Source organism: Meriones unguiculatus, chromosome 10 (assembly GCF_030254825.1).
Source record: "Meriones unguiculatus strain TT.TT164.6M chromosome 10, Bangor_MerUng_6.1, whole genome shotgun sequence".
In the NCBI taxonomy this organism is placed as follows: domain Eukaryota; kingdom Metazoa; phylum Chordata; class Mammalia; order Rodentia; family Muridae; genus Meriones; species Meriones unguiculatus.
This window is the reverse complement of record NC_083358.1, coordinates 60,636,759-60,661,891: the sequence shown is the minus strand read 5'-3', so window position 1 is coordinate 60,661,891 and position 25,133 is coordinate 60,636,759. Positions and strand designations below refer to the sequence as shown.

The 25,133-nt window shown below is 43.4% G+C and overlaps 2 protein-coding genes across 2 annotated transcripts; both read left to right on the top strand.

Moving 5' to 3' along the window:
- Positions 1-4,530: 4,530 nt before the first annotated feature.
- Positions 4,531-14,833, top strand: Bcl10 (BCL10 immune signaling adaptor). Its single transcript, XM_021653152.2, has 3 exons — positions 4,531-4,840; positions 10,924-11,212; positions 13,545-14,833. The coding sequence occupies exons 1-3, from the start codon at positions 4,784-4,786 to the stop codon at positions 13,898-13,900; spliced, it is 702 nt and encodes a 233-aa protein (XP_021508827.1). The 5' UTR covers positions 4,531-4,783; the 3' UTR covers positions 13,901-14,833.
- Positions 14,834-17,246: 2,413 nt separating this feature from the next.
- On the top strand, positions 17,247-24,330 carry C10H1orf52 (chromosome 10 C1orf52 homolog). Its single transcript, XM_021653141.2, has 3 exons — positions 17,247-17,566; positions 18,108-18,306; positions 23,841-24,330. Exons 1-3 carry the CDS (start codon positions 17,294-17,296, stop codon positions 23,912-23,914), a joined length of 546 nt encoding a protein of 181 aa, XP_021508816.1. The 5' UTR covers positions 17,247-17,293; the 3' UTR covers positions 23,915-24,330.
- Positions 24,331-25,133: the final 803 nt, after the last annotated feature.

Sequence of the window (25,133 nt, the reverse complement as noted above, 5' to 3'; positions counted from 1 at the left end):
CATAGACATACAAGCGTTCACATACACAAACACACAAAAAAGGAAAAAGTTTGAAAATCATTGTTTCTAGAGTTCATCTCCAAGCCATCGGTGTAAATGTTGACTCAAGCACATCTGGGAACAGGCTGGGTGCTAAGGCACCTTGGCTGACTGTGCTCAATAGTCTCTCATGCCTTAGAACCAGCCAGAAATCAGCTTCAAGCCCTCCTTCCTCTTCTACACACATCCCCCGATACTTATGGAGGACTCTTCAAACGTCTACGCAAAGCTGTTAGAATAGATCCCTAGATTCACATGTTGGTGTCATTGGTTCTAGGTCCCAGTTCAACATTAGAACCAACTGAGAAGTTTTGAAACCGCCGCTGCCACTTGAAAGGTTAAATACGGTGAGCACGTGGCTCAGAAATGCCACTCTTAAGTCTGTACCCCAAAGAAATGAAAGCATATGCTTGCACAAATTTATGAATAAAGTCCTAATTCCTGTTCCAGATACAGCTGTGGCTTCCTCTTCGTGCTGGCGATGTTTTCTGTATCCTGTTCCATCAGTTACCTTCCTAAGCCTGGAGCGCATCTTTGACCCCTTCTACCTCAATGGTCTGCAGAATGGTCTTGACAGAGGAAACTGGGAATCCACTAAGGAGCCTAGGGCCCCTTTCCTAGCCAGTCTTAAGTTCATTTTCTCTTCTAAGGAGTTGGAAAACTACATGGTAACTTTTCTAGATTTGTTATTCCTAGCTTCTTCCTAGACAACAGACCTGAATACGTTACACACTTTTTTTTTTTTTGGCCTCACTCCAGGGCCTGCCAAAGCAGCCTCCTCTCTCTCTGAATAACTGTGTCCAGAGTCAATCAGTTACTGCTAGGGATTATGAACAGTAGCCTTGTTATCAGAGATGCTTCAGAATCCTGATTCTGCTACATGCTAGGAAAGTAGCCTTAGGCAAATCTTGTTTTCTATGCCTCCAATTTCTCGACTATCAAGTGAAGATAATAAGTTTACATGTCGGCACAGTTATCTGGATGAAATTGTGGCAGTTCAGCCATTTTCACCATCTGGCTCACTCCTGGGCCTCCTTCCTAAGCAATGACCCACCTCTGCAGACATGGCTGTCTGTCAGCTCCATAAAGTCCTCATGCTGGGACAGGTGAATTAACCCACACATTGTTTTGCCATTAACACTAGGGATATCGACCTCAGAGCTAGTTTCTTTCATCTTCGTCACCTGGAATTATATCTGACAGAATCATATCCAACATAAAGTTTGGAATACATCATTAAGAAGTAGTTAAGGCATCACTGGTTAGAAAAAAAAAATCCTTCCACTCAGCTTAAAGTTTTGATGTTTTTTTTTCTTACATCTTATCAGAACCCTCCCTTTAATGAATGCTACTAATTGTTTCAAGATCATACCGCCAATGATGTAATAAATTGGACAGCATTTTCCTACAATTCACATCCTCCAGAACCTCAGAACCTAATCCTACCTGAAAATTCAAGTGCTGTGTCCCTTAACAATGAGGAGACATTGTGAGAAACTTGTTAAGCAATTTTCTCACTGCCCCAGCATCGAAACTAGGACCCCACTGCCTGTGTTTGCGGCATCGAGACTGAATCTACAGTACCTGGATCAGGTGTCTCCTGTTCCAGGATGGGACGTAGGTACACTTAGAAGTTGAGATGGAAGTGCAGGTTCATGTCAGTGGTTGAGAAGAGGTACTCTATTGCAAAGAGTGGCCAGGCTTGTTTGCTTGAAGCTATGCCTCTATAGTCTGGCCCTGGGGTTTAGCAGAAAGGAGGGAATAAGTTTGCTAAAGGAGGCATGAGAATGCATTAGGAATTGAGGACTGAGAGCTACAGGCCATGACCGTGCACAGATCTGATGGCTTGAATCCAGGCCAACACTTGCCTGAAAAATATAGAACTTCCTGCAAAAATAGAAAAAAAGGAAACTTGCTTGGCAATTTTGTTTGTTTGTGTGTGTGTGTGTGTGTGTGTGTGTGTGTGTGTGTGTGTGTGAGAGAGAGAGAGAGAGAGAGAGAGAGACAATGGAGAGGGTTCACCGAGGTGCTGCGGCTGTGTGTCTTCCACCCTTTCTTCTACAGTCTCTTCTTGATAGCGCCAGTGAGCCTTTCAGAAGAAAGTCAGATCCCCGTGCCCGTCTCCTCCAGATGTGCTGGGCGTTTCCACTGCTCCTGCCTGGCCCCAGCCTCTCCCTCCTGGGGTCTAGACAGTAGCAGCAGCGGGCCAGCTCCTCTCCCCCTTCCACCGTCTTTCCCCTCCAAGAACAGTGAAAGCAATCCTCATATCATAGATTGCATCTGTCACTCCTCTGCTCTGAAGCCTCCAGTGGCTTCCCTTCTGACTCAGAGGAAGACTGTATGACTCAAAGTCAGATTAAACTCTGAACATAGCACACAAGAGTTCATCTTCCTAGTCACACTGAGCCTCTTTATTGCTCTTCACTCCTAGAGCTCTTTCTGCGTCTAGCCACGGGGCTCCACCCTCAGTTCCTGCAGGTGGGAAATGTGTTCCTTCTCGAAGTGAGGTCTTCATCACCACCCTTCCAATGTCCCTGCTTTACTTTTCCTCTCAGTATTCATGAGCTTCAAATGCCTTACACACAAAACTTTCCAAATGTCTACCTTCTCCACAGCAAACATAAACATTGCCATAATATAAATTTCATGAGAAAACAGATTTTATTTTTTGTCTTTCTGCTTGTTGGAGATAGGGTCTTGCTTATGTAGCACAGGTTGGTCCAATAACTTACTAAGTATCCCAGAATGACCTTAAACTTGGACAACCCTACCTCAGCCTCCCAGGTACTGACAACCATGTCGAATCTTTTGATTTTGAGACAGGATATTGCCATCTACAGGGTTCAAACTCAAAAGCCACATAATTAAGATGTATACAAAAAACACTGTTTTAGTAAATTGATAAGTGTTGGGCTATATATAATGTTTATTACTTTTAGCAACCAGATCTTAAAGGTCAGCATCCGAACAACCCCCACCAGGAAAGGTTTTAAGTAAGCTTAGGACTGCGTCCTGTTTCTGGCTGGACCAGATGCAAACAGCTGGTTGGACCACACACCTTGTTAGTTTGCGCCACCACACCCCAGTTCAAGGAAAGGGTGTTCGATTTGTGTTATTCACCAAAACCTAGAAGAGCATCTGGGGTGTAGTTGAGTAGCTGGCATTCAGCAGACGCTTGCTACATGAAGGAGCAAATGATTAAGCAAATTGGGTTATAACAAGATGCTGGATGACTAATGAAACAGAGAAGGTTTCTAGTATACTAGACATCAGTGTGAAAAAAGACACGTGACATAAGGAAAAAAACGAAGATTCCTGTGCTCTAATCAAAACTACATGGATGTGGCTTTAAGCCTTTTCTTATTCTTTTGTTTCATATAAAGATTCGGGTTCCCAAGTTTGCCTTTGGTCCTCGTCATCTACCGTATTGTCCATATACTCATTTTCTGCCTAGGACTCTATGTGGACCACCTCCTCCACTATCTCTGCTACAGGTCAGAATACCATTCTGGGAATAGCCATTTGGTCTCCAATACAACTCCCCCAGCTGGATGCCTTGTAATCCCAGCACTCAGGGAGGTAGAAGCAGGTGGAACTCTGGGAGTTCAAAGCCAGCCTGGTTTACAAATCAAGTCCAGGACATCCAAGGCTACACAGAAAAACCCTGTGTCCAAAAACCGAAAACCAAAACAACAACAAAACCTTTCCCATCACAACATGCCTAGAACTTAGTGAATAGTGAAAAAAGGTAACAATAAATATGAGTGCAACTGTGTGCCAAGTAACTTCAGAACCTTATACATATTCCTAGAGGCCCTAGAAGCTTATTGAATTTATATTGCATAGATTAATAAAGGGAATGTTCCTAACGAACAGCGAGCGACTTGAAAGTACTCAAATTGCTTTTGGTTCTTAAAGTGGTGGGATTGCCGGTGATTTAAAAAAAAAATCTTTAACACTTTTTTTTTTTAAATTTATGTTTTTGTTTTGGTTTGGTTTTCGTTTTTAAAACTCTCATGCTCTTCTTGCTCCTGGTAGGTGGTGCTAGGTAGTGAGAGGGAGCCCCGGACCAGGCTCTCAAACATTTCAATACTTGAGTTATAGTGTGTGCAGTGTGTATAGTGAAGTTATAGTGTGTATACGTTTGTGTGCAATCAATCAATTAAAACATGGCACAACCCAACAACAGGAAATTGTTCCGCAACATCTGGAAAGGAGAAGCAAACCAAAGTCCGGTCGGGCTCTGCCCACACTCCACCCAAAGGAGCAGTCTGCGAGGGTGGGGAGATCCCGCTAAGCCAAACGGCCAACGCCCCGCCCACGGAACCGCGTCCTTCTCAGGAGGCCAATCTGAAACCTTATGTAAATAAAAAATGGGGCGTGACTACAGGACGGCCGTGGGAGGAGCCGCCCCGAAAGAAAGGACGTGAAGGACCGCGGACTGGGACTGATTGGCTGGCACGGAAGTGGGCGGGGCTAAAGGTAGCCCCGTCCCGCGGAGGGTGGTGCCCAAGCCAGGGCTTCTAGCCTAGGGACGTCGAGGAGCGCGCTGTGCGGCGCCGCAGGCCCCAGGGGCGGAGCCGGAAGTGGAGCGCTGAGGTCTCTACCTCTGTGTTCCGAGAGCCGGACGTTCCCCGGGTCTGTTCCTGGTCCCGGCCCAAGTCACAGCCCGATTCCGGGAGACCGGAGCCCTCAGCCTGGGCGGGGCGGCGCGGGACGGAAGGACGCCATCGCGGCCTCGGCCATGGAGGCTCCCGCGCCGTCCCTCACGGAGGAGGACCTGACTGAAGTGAAGAAGGACGTGAGTAGCTCGGGCTGGGCGCAGCGGGTCGGGCGGGGCCGGGGGAAAGCGGAAACCCGGAGCCGAGCGACGAGGAACCTCAGGTCGGAAGAGCGCAAGGTCCGGCCGCGGCGCGACCTGCCTGCATCCCGGGAGCTGGCGGGACCTGACCCTCTGAGTCCACGGCTGGACCTGCGGGTTTCCTGCCGTCCGCCTCTCGCCCAGCGCTCTCCGTCTGGCCGATCCCCCACCCCACCCCGGCGGGAGCTGCTGGGCTGTGGAGCCGTCGGAGGTCTCTGAAGAGCAGACGCAGGACCCCGGGCAACAGAGCAGATAGGTCAAACCCGTCTGTACCGGGGGCTGCGGAAAGCTCGCCAGCTGGAAGCACGGCCTGGAATTCCCCTAGCAATCAAACGCCCACATATTTAAATGAAGGGGGGTGTGCGTACGTCTAGCTGAGACTTGAGTTCCAGGTAAACGTTGAAAATACTCAGTGGCCGAGTTGCACTCCTCTGCTTGGACCACGTAGAACTGCACGTGCACCTTAAGTCATTTCTCAAGTCATTTTGAGAAAAATGACTTGAGGCACGATGTGCTTCATTTTTCTTTTCCTCTAGTTGCGTCTTTTGCCAGAAAAAAAAAAAATCAGATGAGCACCGCTTAGATAAAATACATGAATTCACGCTAAAAACAGTAACTCGGTCTCACTTAGCACCGCAGTCCTGTTGTCTTTTCGAATTTGACAAGTTGTAGAAGGCGGCCGTGTGCCTCAGGTCCCCTTTTCCACCATATCATACCCCTTACAGGGTTTATTGCACTGCACGATAATTAGGATTGCCATGGCTCACCACAAGGAAATTTGTCCTGTAGTTTCCGTGTTCAGTGGAGTTGGTAGGGCACTTACTGCATGGAAAGCCTTACATTCTAATTGAGACTAGGTCTTCAATAACCACTAGAGTCTTAAGGTGCCAGTAAAATCATAAACTTAGAGTATGGCGATTGTGCCCCCACTTGTTTCGCAATTTTGAATTTTCTCACAATCCTTAAAATAACCTGTAGGGAAGAGAATTGCTTTTCATTTTTAGTTGGCAAACAGGACACCACCTGTCTGTAGATACAGATGAGAAGAGTGCTGCAGACTGTGGTTACTGATCATTGGTTCATGGTGTTATCCATTCTGACAGTTACAGGTTAGACCTGGATCAGATGTTCATAACCTTAGAGAAACTATGGGTGAGCTTCAGGGTGTCTATAAATTTTTTTTCTTTGATATTTATCCTGTTATTTTAAAAACTGCTTATGACAAACTTAAAAATTCATCCACATTTCTTGAACTTCTTCCTCAGCTCCAGACCTTTATTTCCAGAGTGTCTGCCAGGAATCAGCTTTTACTGTGACACAAATTTGTTTTGTTCTGAGATAGAGTTTCTCTGTCCTGCAACTCATACCGTAGCCCATGATGTCCTAGAACTCAGAAATCTGTCTGCTGCTGCCTCCCAAGTGCTGGAATTAAAGGTGCACGCGCCACCTCACCTGGCACGTTATTATATTTTCAAGACTTGAACTTTTCATTATCCTTCACTCTAAACATGTGCTGTTTCTTCAGTATTGTCTGTCCTGATAAACAATAGGAAATTGCTTACATGAGGCTCTGTCTGTTTCAGGGTTTGTTTTCTGTGGCTTCTGTTGCCTGTGGTCAGCCATGGTCCAAAAATATTTCACGGGAATTTGATACAATTCTAATAGTACAAACTGAATGCTTAAGTACCATGATAAAGTCTTGGACCATCCCTCTTCATCTGGCCACGGACATGATGAGTTACACCTTTTCCCCACTGTATCATACTGTTTGTGTTACCTATGAGTCCCTTAGAAGCTGTCTTGGTTATCAGATTAGTTTTTATGGTGGAAAGCTTGCTATGGGTTGGTACCATGAGATTTTACACATGTACTGAGAGATTTGGTACATGTCCACCTTCAGTTAGTGGGGAGCGCTGTCCTGCTGCTGATCTCTTGGGACCCATTTTTCATCGTATTGATTTAACATGTTCTTTTTTGTTGAATTTGGTTCATTTTAACAAATAGAGATTCCTTGGTACTCTGAAGTTGTTAATGTAATTTGATTCGAACAGTTAAATTAAGAACTAAAATAAAATTGTTTTTAAAATAGCTCAATTTCTTGAGTGAAGGGAAATAGCCATAAAATGGTGATTTTAAAATATTGTAATAAATGTTTCATTCTTCAGAAACAGTGCAGAGTATGCAGCATTGAACAGAACATTCCTGCTTCTGACCTGCTTCAAACGTATAGGTCATTAAAGCCGAGACATGCATAGATCATCCAGGAAACCATTATTATAAATGTGGCCAGCGCTGTGAAGACAGACACCAGGGCATTATACCTGAGATAGGATGGTCAGATGTGCTTGAAATTGATTCCTGAAGGTTACAACAGAGCTGGGGGGTGGGGGGGATTGGAGGCAGAAAATAACTTGACAGGGACCTAGACAGCTAGGACCTTTCTAAGTTCAGAATACTGAAGGAGGGCAGAGGGTACCAAGGTGAAAGTAGGAAGGTGGGCTAAGTAAATGAGGGACTTTTTTTTTTGTTTTTCTCTGTAGAGACATGCCAAGGAATTAATGGGGTTTTGTTTGTTTGACTTTTAAAGATACTTCTGCCTTTTCTGTAGATCGGGGAGATGAGTGAAAGTGGAAAAGGCCATGAAAAGACTTAAGTATAAGTACTGAAAGACCATGATGATTTGGATCAAGGTGAAGGCAGTAGACATAGCTGAAACAGAAGTTCATGTTGTGCTGTAAGAAATGGAAATGATGGGACTTGGTGGCAAACTGACAATGAGGAAGAATGGGCCTGAAGATCAAAAGAGAGCTCTGAACTAATGATACAAGCATGCTATTGAAAATTTGAGAACTAGAAGATGAGGTGTTGGAGATGTTTTCAGGTGCTTTTCTACGGTCCTCATCAGAGGGGAGGCCAAGACAGAAGGATCACAGGTTTGAGGTCCTGCTGGGTTATATAGCAAGGCTCCAGAGGCAGGATGAGAGGAACAAAGAACAGTTTCTTAGAGATTAAAAGAAAATCACAACAGTATCATATTTGTTTGGCAAGGAAAATGTATCTGGAGGAGTGGTCAGCTGTGTCCCTGCTCTGGGAAACCGAGTAAGATGAAAGTGGAAAGGGTCTGTCAGTAGTGGTCCTTGGTGGATGGAGAAAAGTACTAGGACACAGTGGAAATACCTGAGGGAGAACTAGGAAGTGAGATGAAAGGAGGAGGAATCTGGTGCTGCAAAACAGGCCTGTCTACCTCATCCTGGGTACTAAAGTGAGGCTTTCCAGAGTTGACCAATGGCCTCATTCTGAAAAGATGAAGAGGAGCTCGGGCATGAGAAGAGAAAGTCAGACACATAGCATAAACAGTGTTAGTGTTCAATTGTAGATGGAGCAAAAGTCCTAGGGTAGAGTGTGCTGAATGAAGGTGGAAAGGCAGGCCAGAAGCACATTATCGAGTCTTGCTGGCCATGGTCCCATAGTCACTGGCCACTGGACTTTTACTGTATAGAGAGACTGGGGTGAACTTCATACACACTGCCCCAGATAGTCTTCCGTCCTTATTTTGTCAGGGCAGATCCTGGAGGTACAGTGGTTAAGTAATTTGTACCAGTTCTCACAGCATGTTTTCAGATTCAAGATTAGTAACTCTGGAGGTCCAGAGTTGTGCTCTACTTAATTGGGTTTTAGATTTTTTTTTTTTTAATATAAGTGTTTTGACCGCATGAATGTACCATGTTTGTCTCTAATGTCCACAGAGGTCAGAGGATGGTGTCAGAGCCCCTGGAACTAGAGTTGTGAGTCAATGTGAGCCGTCATGTGGGTACTTGGAAGTAAACCCAGGTCCTCTGCAAGAGAAGCAAGTGCTCTTAACCACTAGGCGATCTCTCCAGCCCGGTGCTCTCAACTTCGAACTATTATGCTGTAGATCAGAAATAGCCAACAAGTCATAGGCAGAACACAGTGTTGCTCTAATTTATGTAACAATTTAGATTCTACTTTCTGTTGAGAAATTGTAAAATATAATAGATATATGAAAGAGAGATTTGAGAACGAGGAGGGAATTAAAAAATGCTACTTTTCTGTTATCAGTCCATGTAGGATTTAAAGACCTGAGCTAGGGCAGTGCTAAGAGTGCTGAAGTGATGGTGATTGGCAGGAGTGAAAGAGGAAGAATTGGGGTTGCCTGTTGACTGGATGATGGTAACTCCAGATGAGTTGAGAATAGGAATATAATAAGGAAGATAAGCTTGGTTTTGACTATGTTGAATTTGAAATGAAAAACATTATCTTGATCCCAGATGTAACTTTGTGATTTGTCAGCATACATGGTAAAAATGGCCATAGGGATTTTTCACGTTCATCTTTTAAATAAAATCTTTCATTCCACACCCACAATATGTGTAGTCATTCAAAATATCTTCTGTACTGTCCTTGATGCCATTTTCTAATTTCTCCTTTAACCCCAATTTTGGTTTCCCCTGGTCCTTTCTAAAAGTCCTCTATTGCTTTTTACTTATCCACATTTGATGACTCTTGCTCTGGGTCACAGGAAATATTCCTCGGCATGTTTTGAAGGTCTTCCATGATCTAACTCCATTTCCCTTCCCAGCTCCAATTCCTTACCACCCCCAGATGCACATTGTGTAACTTAGCATCTTCCCCACTGCGTGTCTTCATCTTATGTAAATTTCCCAGGTCCTGGAGGTTGTTGCTCACCTGTTCTTTCCTAGCTCCTGACCAGTGATCTTTCTTTTCTGTGCTTTACCACATAGTTTTACAATTACTGGCTTGTGTGTGCTGTGTATTCCTCAACTAAACCAGGGGCCCTTTGTATGCAGTGTTAAAATCTTTTCATGTTCACACTAGACGCTTACACATAAAAAGTCTGCTGTGTATGTGTAAATAAGTAAATGTGTGTGGAAATTCAGACAAAAACCTGTAAGAGCATTCGCAGGGAAACTTTCCTGCCTTTATTTACTAACTAGGCTCCACTGTAATCCTCCAATGCCTTTAACTCATCATTATGAGTCAAATTAATCACCATCATCATTGTTCCTAACAGGATTGATCACTATGTACCATGTAGTTTCTAAGCATTTTGCATGTATTAATTTATTCCTTTGAACCGTCACATGAGGAAACAGGCACAGAGGAGTTAAATAACTTGTCCAAAATCATGTCTAATATAAATAGGAACACAAACGTGAAATGACTGGCATCAGATTGTCACCATTTTTTATGGCACACATGGACCTGATTTAAACATTATACAGTGTGTACATGAGCATTAATTGCCTGGTACCTCATTAATGTGTACACTTTTTTGTTTTTGTGTTTTAATTAAAACTAAAGAAAATTAAAGTTACATACGTAACACCAGCCTGAGCTATCTTTCCCTAATCTAGGCTTTCCTTGCTCTCCTTTGTCTTAATTTTTTTTTTCAGCACTCTCCATTTCTTTATGTTCCTTTCTATACATACCTTCCATGAAGACTGACTCAGTGAGTCAGTGGTTTTTTTAACTGATCTCAAAGCAGAGACACATGGGCCCTTTGGAGGATTTGGTTTTTGTGTGTTGATTTCACACTGAGGTTATGTAATGATTAATAACAAACATGAGAAAGTTGCAAATTGGGAGATTGTACACTGAGTTGTCCTGATCCTAATTCTGAAATTCTTTACTTAATAGTTACTAGAATATACAGAAACTTGTTTTTATCTTTACTCCTGAACTAGGTGACCCTCTGCAGACTTCTTGCTTCTACAGGTCCCTCCTCACAACAGCTGGTTGTTAGTTTTCAGGTATGAAGATGAAACAGAACAGGGCGGAATCTGTGAGGACTGTGTGGCACCCGCTGTGTCTGCCTGGGCATCATCTTACTTAGCATACATTTTAAATGGCTCAAGCCTCCTGACTTCAGAACATTGCCTCATAGCTGCTAAGATTCCTAAGTAATAACCAGTCACCTCTGTGATTTTCCTGCATGTTACAAAACATCATTAATGCATATTTTCTTTTGTCTTTTCTTTTAGGCTTTAGAAAATTTACGTGTTTACCTGTGTGAGAAAATCATAGCTGAAAGACATTTTGATCATCTACGTGCAAAAAAAATACTCAGCAGAGAAGACACGGAAGAAATTTCTTGCAGAACTTCAAGTAGGAAAAGGGCTGGGAAGTTGTTAGACTACTTACAGGAAAACCCCAAGGGGCTGGACACCCTCGTGGAATCCATTCGAAGGGAGAAAACACAGAACTTCCTCATTCAGAAGATAACGGACGAAGTGCTCAAGCTGCGGAATGTAAAGCTGGAGCATCTCAAAGGTGAGCAGTGCCGGGCCGCAAAGAATTAACAGTGCTTTTCAAAAGTCACCAGCTTAAGCGTCAGAATTATATTCAATTTACATTTCTTACTAGATAGATAAACTATCATGTCACAAAAGTGATATAAACTCAATGGCTGTATTTCTATTCACTTATAATAAGTTTTGAATAATAGTTTGTAAAAGTTTAGTTCTAAAATATAACATCAACTTAATCCATTAAAAAAGAAACTCAAAAGACACCATTATATTACATTTATATTATATTATTATATATATTACATTATATTATATTATATTATATTATATTATATATTATATTATATTATATTACATTACATTTTAAGAGGAGCTATGTGGCTTATGCCTGTATTCCTAGACTTAGGAAGCTGAGGCAGGAGGATTGACCCAAGTTCAAGGCCAACTTGGGTTATAGGTCAGCCTGTAGAGTGAGATCCTATCCTAACAACTGAAGAACCATCTCTAGGTGATTAATGAACTCTGCTTTTCCCTGTCTTTCTCCCCCAGTTGATCATCAGCAGTAACTGGCGCGTGTGTAGAAGAAAGTATACATGTGTCTAAACCTAGAAGCAGTCAGTTTGTGTGAGGCGTGGGAACTGAGCCTGCTAGAGGAGGGACTAGTCCCTCCTGTTTGACCCTCAGCCCAGAGCACGCTCTGGTGGAACGCTGTGAAAAAGTCTGCTCGGTTTAGATCCCCAGCCTGCTCCCCCCCCATTCTCCAGGGCGCCAAGTTGCATGTGATAAAGGTGCTGGCTGCTCTTGACCTCCTCGGAGGAAGATGAGCAACTTAAGGTTCTGCCCGGAAGAAACTGAGATCTGGATGTCTTTGCAACTTTTCTCTTCCGTGAACTTGATGAATAATGCCTGAGTCAGGTCTGCTGGCACACAATTATAATTCCAGTGCCTGAGGACTTAGGATTGTGATTTTTGAGGCCAACCTGGGCTATGCTCAAAGATCTTATCTCAAAAAAAAAAAAAAAAGAAAAAAGAAAAAAAACAGTGAGGGGGGAGCTTGGGTGTGTCTAATACTGAAAAAATTAGCAGAAAAGTTGACATGCAAATTTACTTTCAGACCTCATTGGTTTTATCTATAATTGTTAACCCGGGGGTTCCTGTGCCTGTAGACAGCTGTGTTGACTGTTTGCTAAGTGTAACAGTATTAGTGTTCATCCTGCCATCCTGGCATTGTCCGTTAGCCCTTATGGTGTGATAAAATCCTATGGTAGGAGTAAGCGCTGTTTACCTGTTGGATTGGGAAGCAGGACAGTGTCTGTTGACTTGTAGTTCCCACTCTGCACAGCAGTCCCGGAATGCCAGCCCTGCTCGGCGCTGTGGCCCACCCCTCACAGAACAGAATGTCCCAATGACTGCTGAATCCTTAAGTTCCAACACCCTGTTCTCAAGAATCAGTGATTGCCATTGACGGTGAGATTTGAGGATGCGCTGGTTAGATTTTGTTTTTATCAAGTAGTTTTGTTTTGTTGTTATTTCTTTGCCAGCATGCTAAAGAATGTTTCTTAGATAAGAATGGTAGTTGCAATCCTAGCACTCAGGAGGCTGAAGCAGGAAGAATCTTAAATTCTAGGTCATGCTGGGCTGCCTAACAAGTGCAGAGCTAACCCAGGCTGTGTGGTGAGACTCTCTCTCAAGGGAAAGAAAATTAGCTGTAAAAGTCAATTGTTTATGAAAAAGTACAAGACCTGACTTTTTTTTTTTTTTTTTTTAAGATTTATTTTTATGTGTCTGAGCGTTTTGCCAGCTCTTATGTGCCTGGTGCCTGCAGAGGCCAGAAGAGAGCATTGGATCCCCTGGACCAGGACTTACATGTGGTTGTGAGCCATGTGGATGCTGGGAACTGAACCAGCATCGCTCTGGAAGACCAGCCATTGCTCTTAACCTCTGAGCCATCTCTTGGCTCCCTGCCTTTTCCCCACCCCCAGATTCTTCAGCCATTAGCTATGCAAGTATTGATTGAATGTGAATAATGTGGCATTTAATTAGCACTTAATTAGTATCCTTAGCTGGAAAATGTAAACAGTAGTATTCTTACTGAGAAAAGCAGATGATACTTTGGGTTATGATGACAGCATTTATAAATTGCAACTGAAATTGTAGTGCTGAGCATCAGGTGCTATAGTCCCAGTTCTTAGGAGGTGGTGATGGGAGCCAGGCTTGGCTACATAGTGGGTTCAAGGCCAGTCTGGGTTATTGAGATCCTTCTTCAAAGGACAGTGTGGTGTCTTGTAACTACAGGTGGGAGGGGTGGCTGTGTTTTGTTTCCTTTCTCATTTGCTCCTGAATATTTGTTGTAGGCTTGAAATGCAGCAGCTGTGAGCCGTTTGCAGCTGGAGCCACCAACAACCTGTCTAGGTCCAACTCAGACGAGAGTAATTTCTCTGAGAAACAGAGAGCTTCCAGCGTCATGTACCATCCCGAAGGGGAATCCAGCACGGCACCCTTCTTCTCTACTGCGTCTTCTCTGAATTTGCCAGTCCTGGAAGTTGGCAGAACTGAAAACAGCAGCTTCTCTTCAGCCACACTTCCTCGACCTGGGGACCCTGGGGCCCCGCCTTTGCCCGCAGAGCTGAGGTTGGAAGAAGGAGGAAGTTGTGGAAACTCGAGTGAGATGTTTCTCCCTTTACGGTCACGTGCTCTTTCACGCCAGTGACACTTCACTGCCTAGTTTTTTAACAGTGATAAAAAATGTTGTAAAGGGTATTGTAATCTTTTATAAAAACCACTGTAACAGTTCACGCACATTTGATACATGTCTTTTAAATCACAGTGTACACGGTCTCTGTAAATAGGATTTGTTAGAGCAAAGCACACTAGGTATAAATCATGGTCTCATAGACTTTTCAATATTGTCCTTTTGCTGTTTTTTAGGTGTCTTAGAATTTTGAACTTTTGATGTTATAAGAGTAATTTTATCAGAATATATCTCAATTTCAGAAATCTACTTGTGAGCTGAGAATAATGTTTCGTAGCTTATTTATGCTAAAGTTTTCAATCTGACCTTTTCTCCCAATGATCTGGCAGAACATTGTAGCAGAAAGTTTTCCTGACTCGAAGTAAAGCCAGGCACTGGGAGGGCTGCTGACACTAAGGAGACTCCCACTCCTTGGTTCTCAAGAAACACCTGATGATGCTGAGCCACCTGTGACCTCAGTTGGCCAAAATTGGTTTTATACTAACTTGCCAGGTGATGGGACTGTCTTTGCATTTTACAGTCTGTGTCATCATTCTAATCCCTGAAGAATATTATCCTGTTAGGATATTACTTGTAATTAATTGATAATACTTGTAATTGATTAAAAATACTTCCTCTGAGCCTTTCATTCTTTTTCAGTGAACACTGCTATATGGATAAAGTAACTAGAGCAATTGATTTTGGAATGTGTGACAGTTTTGTTTTTTACATTTTCATCAAGCAGCCACTAGCTACATCTGTGTTTATTGTATTACAAAGTTTGACTAACTTTATGCCTTTTAAAAAATGATTTTTTTAGTTAAATTATAATTTTACCTATTTCTTGACATCCACCTCTGTATTTCTATTATTTAAGAATTAAAAAATGAAAAATTGCTATTAACAATAAAAGTTTAATGTAGTGATGTTTCAGAGTAAAAAACTCCAAGGTCTGATTTTCAAATGTCTAGTCCTCTTTATATAGATGTGGTGGTACATGCCTGTGATTTTATCATTTGGGAACTGGAAGCAGGAGCATCATGAGTTTGAGGCCAACCTTGGTTACATCTTGAGTTCCAGGTACCAGAGGTACATAGTCAAGACTGTCTCTAAAAGTGGCAGCAAAGAAAGAGGGAGAAGAGAGGAGTGTAAGCTGAGAAGACAGTGTGACTCAGTCACTCTAATTTGTTACTAAGCTAATGGATAAAATAGTAAAAAAAAAAAAAAAAGTTATTTTTCAGGAATACCAGATTAACACACTATAAAAACTATACCTACATACTCACTTTTTACTGCCTTTAAAAAAAAAAATCATTGAGTGATCCTCTGTTTCCCACTTGGAAAGGGGCAGGGAGGCAATGAGGGAGGGAGGGAGGGTTTGGGAGGGAATGAGGGAACTGGATACAGCTGGGATACAGAGTTAATAAAATAACTAATAATAAAAAATAATAAAAATAAATAACCATAGCTTATGTAGCCTTATTGGCTCTTGTTTTTTAGGAACTAATTTGGTCACTACTGAATTTAACCTTTTAAACAAAGTTATGTATCTCAAGTTCTACGTTTTCTTTTAAAATTAAAGAATTTTATCTTTTTAAAAAAAATCATGCTTTTTTGTACAGTTCAAGGTTTAACAGAAAAATTGAGCAAAAGTAATTATTAAATACCCCTTCCTGTTTCCAATACTTCTTATATTGATGTGATAACTTGTTACAGTTTGTGAACTAATATTAATACGTTGTTATTAACCAAAATCCATATTGGGGTCCTCCATTATATAACTTGCAGGTTTTAGAAATATATAGTTCACATATGTACCCAAAAAATTCACAACCGAATAGTTTATTTTCACTGCTTAAAAATATATATATATTGTTCCTGATGCACCTGTTCAGCCTTACATCCATCCCAACCCTAGGAACCCTTTTCCAGACCTTTCTAGAATGATAAACTGTTGGGGTATAAAGAATGGGGCCTCCTCAGGCAGTTTCTAGTTTCTAGTTTTCACTTTAAGCTCTTCAGGCCTTCAGGAGGTGTTCTGTTCCTCTATGAAGAGGCCAGTCCTTAGAATAGTACTTCAAAGTCAGATAGGTCAGGGTAGTGGCAGTTACTAAGTTAGTTTGGTCTTTTGTTTTTTAAATCCTTTTTTAGTTTTTGTTTACATTTTTCATTTGTTTTAATGTATGTGCATGTGTGGTATATGTGTGGGTACATGTATGTGTGTACCTGTTTTAGAGTCCAGAGGTCTAAGTGTAATGTCTTCCTTAATTGTTCTCCATCTTGTTTTTTGAGACAGCCTGGAGCTCAGCATTTGGCTAGACTGGCAGCGCCTGGGGGCTCTCTTCCTCCAAGCTCTAGGATTACAAATGCCCTCCATTATACCCAACTTTTATATGGGTGCTGGGAGCCCAACCTCGGGTGCTCCTTTGTGGGCAGCAGCCACTTCACTGACTGAGCCATCTCCCTGGCCCTGGATAATCAACTTTTTGAATCCATATTTTTAATGCTAGAAATTTTTATCTCCGCTATCTAAGAGACTACTGCAACCCCACCATCTTGCTGTTACAGTTTTCTGGAAATTCTGTCTTACTTTCCCATGTAGCTCTCATGACTGTTGTTTTTGAGAGTCTCAGTAGCCTGGGGTGGCCTCAAGCTCACTATATAGACAAGCTTGGCCTTGGGTGTGGGGTCCCCATGCATTCACCCCATCTTCCCAGGGCTGAGATTTCAAACACGACCACCACGCCTAGTTTATGTGGGTGTGTATTGTCTTGCTGTAGTAGACTATAGTTAAGGATACAGTTACCCAGCTTTCAGAGAGTTCTGTAACTAGGACACATCAGGCCTGAGGATGGTCAAGGGGTCCCTGAATTTGCTGATGGTGTCGGAACTGAGGATGGTTTGGGGGCCCCCATGGCTTTGTACTTTGGGAATATCTCTGTCAGTATAGACACTTAAATGGAACTTCTTTTTTAAAAACAGGCCTGTTTTCTCATAAATTATAATCCAACCATATTGATGTCGTCAGTGGATGGCCACCAAAATTAATTCTGGGTATATAAATATGAACAAGGCATCAAACTCACAGCATTGTCCTGTAGAGTTTAGGAGGTAAGCATCAGACTGGATGGCAAGTTACTACCAGAGTTTGGCGATGGCCTCTGGTCCACTTCGTCGCTGTTGTTCCCTGGGATCTCTGGAGAGAAGCAGATGCAGTCTTGTTGAGGTTTCAACCTGTTTCCCTCCGCCCAGGAGTAGGAGCTCAGCATCGCCGCTAGGGGGCGGAAACGGATCACCTGCCCGCCTAGGGGAGGGGCGGGGCCAGCCGCGGCTTCCGGCTTCCGGTCGAGAGGGTAGCCGCCCGGAGCCGTCATGGCAGCTGAGGAAAAGGACCCGTTGAGCTATTTCGCGGCTTACGGGAGCAGCAGCTCCGACTCGTCAGGCGAGGAGGCCAGCGAGCCGGAAGACGCGGGTCGCAAGGAGGCGGCCCCGGCGGCTCCGACGGGCGGCCGCGGGAAGCTGGCGGAGAAGCGGCTGCCGGGCCCCGACGAGCTGTTCCGCAGCGTGACCCGCCCGGCCTTCCTCTACAACCCGCTCAACAAGCAGATCGACTGGGAGCGGCACGTGGTGAAGGCGCCCGAGGAGGTGAGGTCCCCGGCCCCGCGCCCCCCCGGGACCCCGCGCCCGCCCCCCCACACCCACCCGCCCAGCCCGCGCCGTGCCGCGCGTCCCCACGGCCCCGGGAGCCCGGGGGGTGTCAGCCCGGGCCCGCCCCTCCGCGCCGGCGGCGACGACTAACGGTGGTGACTCCCCGCCCCCCGCTGCAGCTTCTCCCCGAGACCCCTTCCCTTTGACGCCGAAGTGCCTGCGCTGCCGCCTCCAAGACAGTGTCTCTGCTGCAGCCTCCTGAAGGGGTCAGCCTGGCCGTAGTATCTGAGACTGGATTCTTCTTTGGTAACTAAAAGTTATTAGCTTTATTTACATAGGGAACCCTTTGACTTTTCACTTGACGGTGTTGTGATGTGGATGGAAAAACAAAATGTGTCTTTTAAGCCTAAAGGATTAAAAATAAAAATAAAAAAACGTCAGCCAGAAAGATGAGCAATCGGCAGGGAGGTGCATGCGTTTGCATTCATCGCAGGAACCTCGGTTCGTCACAGGGCCTCTTACTGTGCTTACTCAACAGCCTCCAAAGGAATTCAAAGTCTGGAAGTCCAACTATGTACCACCGCCAGAGACCTATACTACCGAAAAGAAACCGCCGCCACCAGAGCTGGACATGGCGATAAAATGGTCGAACATCTATGAGGACAATGGTGATGATGCCCCACAGAACGCTAAGAAAGCCAGGCTTCTGCCAGAAGGAGAGGAGACAGTGGAATCAGGTAGGAAGCCACTGAAGATTTCAGCCCTTGGTGCTTCTCAGAAAGAAGCATTCAGTGAGCAAATTTTAGATCCTAGTGAGTTGGAAAACTGACTAGAATTGACTTTGGATACTAACAAGAATTCACTTCAATCGTTGTGGGGTTTCCGTTTGTGGGAGACAAGGTCTTTGTAACCTGGATGTTCTGGAACTCACTATGTAGACGGAAGTCAAGTGACTGTCTCTGCCTCTCAGGACTGGGATTGAATGTGTGTCGCCACGCCAGGCTCTGCTGTGTGTGAGTGTTCTGCCTGGAAGTAGAGGCTCAGAAGTCTCCCTTGTACGTTCTTCTATGATGCCGCATTAGAGCAGCAAACGTTAACTCAAGGGGTTTTGTCCCTGCAAGCTGTGACAAGCTAAAGGCTTCATTTCCGGCAGGGCGGTTGTGCTTCAGAGCTCAATTCAGGGTGGCAGAGTGACATGACCTGCGTGTAGTCACAGGAGTGGAGTAGTGGTTTGCTTTTCTTGCCTTTGTTGGCAATCTCAATCTTATCTCTGGCTTGGGCTACCACAGTCACCCCTGCCTGCAGACCCCCTCTTGCTGTGTCTCCAACTGCAGCTAGTGGTGGCTTCCAAAATTCATATCTGATTGTAAAACTGGCTTGCCCCAAGCCCCTTGAAACTGGAGAGCTGGAGCTTTGTGTGACCCCTCATTGCCACCATTTATCAGAACTCCATTCCAGCATTTAGATCCTGAAATTCAGAGATAAGTGGGCCACACTGTCATGTGGGTTCCTGGCATTATATGTATATTGCGCTTTAGTCTGGACTGAATGGTTTTAAACTTGTGGCTGGTGAAGTCATTCATCTTATAAAATCCAACATGAAATTCTAGTACACTCTTGATCAGTAATTTACTCCCCTTTATGTGGGATGTGCTACTGCTGCTAATTCAATTGTGCTAATTCAATTTCTGCCTCACGAAGGCGAGTTCATCAAGCAGCAAGATTCATCAATGAATAACTGTTGTTGAGCTCTGCATTTTTAAATATTTATTTATTATTTAGTCACTTTGTATCCCAGCTGTGGCCCCCTCCCTCATCTCCTCCCAATCCTACCCTCCCCCTTCTCCCCCTATGCCCCTTCCCCAGTCCCCTGATAGAGGAGGACCTCCTCCCCTTCTTTGTGACCCTAGCCTATCAGGTCTCATCAGGACTGGCTGCATTGTCTTCCTCTGTGGCCTGGCATGGCTACACCTCCCAGGAAGAGGTGATCAAAGAGCTGACTACTGAGTTCATGTCAAAAACAGCTCCTATCCCCCTTACTAGGTTACCCTCTTGGCAACTGAGCCACCTATGGGCTTCCTCTGAGCAGGGGGTCTACATCCTTTCCATGCATGGTCCATGGTTGGAGTATCAGTCACTACAGGGGCCCCAGGGCCCAGGTTTTTTGGCTCTATTGGTCTCCTTGTGGAGTTCCTGCCCCCTCCAGGTCTTTCTATCTCCATAAGGTTTCCAGCACTCTGCCCAAAGTTTGGCCATGAGTCTCAGTATCTCCCTCGATACCCTAGTGGATAGAGTCTTTCAGAGGTCCTCTGTGGAAGGCTTCTGTCCTGATCCTTGTCTTTTCCTACTTTGGATGTCTATCCTGTTTGCCCTTCTGAATGAGGTTTTAGCCTCTTCCTTCCCTAGGGTCCTCCTTGTGAGCTCAGAATTTTGGATTGTCATTTTAAAAGTCATTTGCATTTTTTTGTTGTTGTTGTTGAACTGATTTCTGATCTGCCAATAAAAGTGCCAACCTTAAAGAGAGATGTTTAAGAGTAGGGGTGTCCTTGTTTAGCAAGGTAGCATCTTAACATACCTGAAGATGACCTTGAACCCCAGTTCTCCTGCCTTTACCTCCCTAGCACTGCAATTACAGGTGGATACTATGTCCAGGGTTTTGTTTGTTTTCTTTTTGGAATATCTTAAATCAAGTGTGGCACTTTGGTTAAAAAGTATTTTTTAATAAATAATCCTTATAGAGTCCTGCAAAATCAGAAGGGGTAAATGTAAAAAATGGGAGCTTGACTTGTCCAAGGTCACAGTTAAATACTTATACAGGTTTCCTAATTTAATATTCTTAGCAACCTGACACACTAGTGACTCATAGTTCATTATCACTCTCTTGAAGAAAAAAAAATAGCCTGATATGAAAGAATTTGCCCAAGTTCACGCCATTAGGAGCTGACAAAAATAAGGCTTCCAAGCTCAACCTTGAAGTAGAATTTGTGTCTTGTTAGGCTGAGTTTGGGTTTCTTCCTATTTTCACAGTTTAAGAAATGTTCATTTTTCAGAAGGGACCAGAGTTGATAATCCAGCTTGCCATAGTCTAGTGTTCCTACACCTCTGTCCCTTTATGATAAAGGACAAATTATATTCAAATTAGTAAGAATCCCCATTTTTCTAATTTTTGGGTTCAACTACCAGGAATTCAAGTAAATGGCAAATACCACCTACCATAACTAATTCTGTCCTTTTGATCAGAAAGTGAATGTCAGCAATAAAGACAGAAAGACCAAAGTTTCTGATTTATTTCTGGATCATATGACTCAAAGGTCATTCTGAGGCTGAGGGTATAGCACCGTCATACAGTGCTTCCCTCACAAGCGTGATTACCTGAGTTTGAGCCCAGCAAATGCTGATGGAGTGATGCCTGCTTGCTGTCCTGTCCAGGGGACTGTAGAGATGGGAGGAGCTTTGATAGGCCTGACCAACCTAGTTGATAAGCTCAGGCAGATGAGAAACCTTGTCTCAGGAAGTGAGTGGGGTTGCTGGAGGTTTGCACACACATTAAAAATAGATAAATGGTAAAATGTTAATTTGGACTTGCTCAATGATTACTACTCGAGTATCAGTCTTGAAATAAGTATTTCCTCACTTCTTTTGAGATTGGATCTGAAACTCAGTGTGTAGCTGAGTTTCATGAACTTCTGATCCTCCTGCCTCTCCGCCTCCCAAACTGGGATTACAGGCATGTACTGCCCTACCCATTATGTGCTGCTAGATGCTGAACCCAGAACTTCCTGCATGCTGGGTGAGCACTCTACCAACTCAGCCACATCTCCAGCCAGTAATTGCCTTTTGAGAAGTTGAAGTCACTGAAAATATTAATTTGCCTAGCATTTTTCTCTTTGTATGTATGTGAGTGTGGAGACCAACGGACAACCCTAGGTGTTGGTCCTTGTCTTCTACCTTGAGACTTTTTTTTTTCCTGTTTATGTATTTACGCCTTGTCTACTGGCCTTTGAGCTGGGAGTTGTGTCTCTGCCTCCACCATGGGAGCACTGAGATTACACACAGGTATTTAACTGATCAGTCTTTTTATAGAGGCTATGGGGATTCAAATTCAGGCCCAGGGCCATTACCTGAACCCTGACATTTTTTTACCTAGAGTTTGTAATTAATGACGTATTACAAAGTCTACCCAGTTGGTTATCTTTTAAATTAATTCAATTAAATTAATCTTGCTTTTATTTTGCCTTCCCATATTCTTCTTCCTTGGCCTTTTTTGCCACTTAGGTTGAGAGTTTAGAGGAGCTGAGAGAGGTTAAATCCAGCCTTACCTCTCACTGCTTAGGGCTTCGTGTTTAGCAACCAAAGTACAGATAAGTACAACTCAGATTTTCATAGCTTTAGTAACAAACAACTACAAAAGCCTGGCTGATGTAGCGAAGGAATCTTTTATTTAACTTTTAATTTAAAAAGTGCACAATTTTAAGTTAATGTTGTTGGTTCAAGTTGTGCAATAGAAAAACTTCATGTCGGTGTGTCTGTACTGTGTTATTTAGTCAGGAACAAAAAGCTATCTCATAAAGCTAGTGAGCTGTTGACCCAACCTTCCCTGCACTGGTGTTCAGGCAGTACCTTGTTGTGACACTAGAGGGCGTGAGCTCCTCTGCTCTAGTTGTTTTTGGAAACTCAGTCTTCATATAGTGGTGGTTTCAGTGTTTTATCAGTAGGTTTACCTGTAGTTAGTGGAGTAAAAGCAGTAATGTCCCTTTTTAATGTGGGTTAATGATGTGTTTCATAGTAGTTTTTTAAAGTGCTTTCAACTTCTGTATTACCATTTCTGAAAATAATTTCAAGGTAAACTTGATAATTAAGGTCCAGCTAAAAAACAGTTTTGTTTTGTTTGAGGGGATATAGTGGCTTCACACCAGTAATCCGTACACAGGAAGTAGAAGCAGGAGAGTTAGGCATTTTCACCCATCCTGGGTTACAGATTTTCTTCACATGATTTATGATTTGACCTTAGCAGTTTCCATGATTTTTAAATGTGAAGGTATCGTCGAACATCAGAATATTTTATATGGCACCGTATTATACCTGTTGGACTTTGGGTATCCTCTTGATCAAGAAAATAAAGTTAAGCCAGGCCCAGAGGCTCTATAATCTTAGTACCTGGGAGGCTTGAGGCAGGAGGATTATGAAATTGGGCAAGTCTAGGCTGCTTAGGAAGAAAGGAGGAGAATAAAGTCCCGGCTGAGGCTGTTGAGTATAGACTGGTTGTCTGGAAGGCATAAGGTGTAGTCCCTGCTCCGTGGAAGTATCGAAGCCAGAAGCTATGTGATTATCCATATAGAATTCTTCTGAGGTGGATGGTGAGGCGGTGTTGCTGTGTATAGCTAGCTGGCCAACATTCAGTGTAGCCCAGGCTGGCCTCAAACTTATGGTCCTCCTATCTCAGCCTTCTGAGTGCTATGACTGCATGCACACCACCACCTAGCCTTGGCTAGAATTCTTTACATCACACCTTTTAGGGAGGTGGGAATTAGCAACTAGTCTGTGCTAGCCTGTGTTTATTGAACCACATAAGTGTTTTGGTTTTAATAGAAGGAAAAAAAGGTCTGCTTTTTCAGGTTTTACATTTTTATTAATGGAAATTTTCTGTGGCCACAGATGGTAACAGTGTGTGTGTGGAAGGGCTTTACTGTTTGCCCAATGGTTCTGTAGTCTTCATCCAAATTTTCCTTAATGTAAAGTTAGAGCCTGCTTACTCTGTTCTGAGCTCCTAGGAAGGAATAGTCCAGAATTAGAACAGACACCTGTGAGATTCTCTGAACCTTCACTCCTGCTCTTAACCTCAGAGCTTGTGGTGGGTTGATAATAAGACTGGGAGAGGAAATCTGAGAAGACAAGTGTAGCTGGTGACCACTGAGATAGCATGGCTAGAAGATGTATGCTTTGTAGGCGGGAACAGTGCTCTGTCCTATGATGTATGGAGAGTTTGAGAAATGGCTATTTCAGAAAAAGCTCATTTCCAGGGAAGAAACTTATGCCACATTCATGTCCCTAAAAAGTCAATTTGCAAATACTGTATTGCTGTAATTTAAAACAAAACAAACAAAACTGCTTGTTTTTTATTATAGTTTACTCTCAGGGTTCTAAAAATTAGTATTTAGTTTTTATTGTCATGCTTTCAAATAGCTGATGGCTGTTTTGATATAAAGCTAATAAATGTTTTTTTCTGTTTTTAAAGACTTACTAACGAAGCCTTCTTCTTTCCCACTTCAAGATGATGACAGAGACGAGCGTGCATCTAAAACGCGCAGAATAGAGTCAGGAGAAGCAGCCAGGAAGAAGAAGTAGAGAAGTGGGGGCAAGAACGCCCAGCTGCTGAGCTCCTGAGACCTGTCCTCGTGCAGAACGTTTTCAGTTGTGTGTTATGACAGACATCTCCATGAAAGTATTTACATTGACGAGCTAGCAAGTATTGCCTCAAGACTTTCCACTGTAGAATCCACTTTTTTATTTAAAACCTGTATGTATTTGCAACTCTAATGGTGACCTGTGATTGTGAACTGACAGTACTTGGAAGCACTCTGGCTATCACAAAATTGGTGACGGGCTTTGAGAGTTTTGTCATGTGGACATGCCAGTGTTCTATGAACCTTTTATAAAGGAATATATTTTTAAAGTAAATGTACTGTGAACTTGTGGGTGCTTTTCATTAGTGTATGTACAGTGTAAATAGGTGATCATGGAAATAAAATTACTTAATTCAACATGGTTCTTCCTTTATGCCACTCACAAGAGTATTTGTGACAAGCAGCCTGCTTAGCCTGTGACATTTTATTTCACAGTAGGGATTAGCAAGCATGTAGGGAGAGCCTCCAGTGTTCAGGTGCCTTGTCCATACTTTTCTCCACCAGTCCCGTAAAGCACACATTGGAATCCTCAGTTTTGTAAGGAAAGCTTGAAGAACTGGGCGGGCGTAACAGCCAGTGAGTGAAGACTAGCAGGTTTAATCGGGACTCCAGAATCGGGTTAAACCACCTGTCCGCTCCTCCGACTTCAGTCGTTTTCCAAGGACATTATGTCTCTGCCATGTACATGTCTCTTCCATGCACTTCTGTTGTTAGGGGAGATCTTTTCCTCCCTGATTATGTGGCTACACTTAACCATTTATGCCTTATAGTATGATTATTTGTTCATTCATTAAATATACTGAAGATGAGGCTCTTCCATGAAAGATACCAGATTCAGCAAAGAGCACAAGGTATCAAATTAAACTTGAGTCTTTGAGTGTATGTGATTTAAGAGACAACATTAAAATCCATCTGAAATTCCAATTTAGCTGAGCATCTTATTTATTTTGGGGGCTGGGGCTAAAACCCAAAACCTCCCTGCTAGGTAAATGCTGTACTCGTGATCTCCACACCGTCCTCAAGAATCTGGGGCTTTCTTTACCCAGCCTCTGTGTTGATGCTGTGCACATAGTAAGCAAAGGAAAAAAAAATACTTTTTCCTTTGGACCCTCCATCTCTCTGGCCTCTTCCCCAGCTTTGCTGAGGCCAGCATATCCTGT

Bases quoted from the DNA above. Each gene is read 5' to 3' on its own strand.
- Bcl10 (XM_021653152.2), top strand. From the start codon at position 4,784: ATGGAGGCTCCCGCGCCGTCCCTCACGGAGGAGGACCTGACTGAAGTG. The intron at 4,841-10,923 runs GTGAGTAGCTCG...CTTTTCTTTTAG, and splicing joins TGACTGAAGTGAAGAAGGAC to GCTTTAGAAAATTTACGTGT. The intron at 11,213-13,544 runs GTGAGCAGTGCC...TATTTGTTGTAG, and splicing joins AAAGCTGGAGCATCTCAAAG to GCTTGAAATGCAGCAGCTGT.
- C10H1orf52 (XM_021653141.2), top strand. From the start codon at position 17,294: ATGGCAGCTGAGGAAAAGGACCCGTTGAGCTATTTCGCGGCTTACGGG. The intron at 17,567-18,107 runs GTGAGGTCCCCG...CTTACTCAACAG, and splicing joins TGGTGAAGGCGCCCGAGGAG to CCTCCAAAGGAATTCAAAGT. The intron at 18,307-23,840 runs GTAGGAAGCCAC...TCCCACTTCAAG, and splicing joins AGAGGAGACAGTGGAATCAG to ATGATGACAGAGACGAGCGT.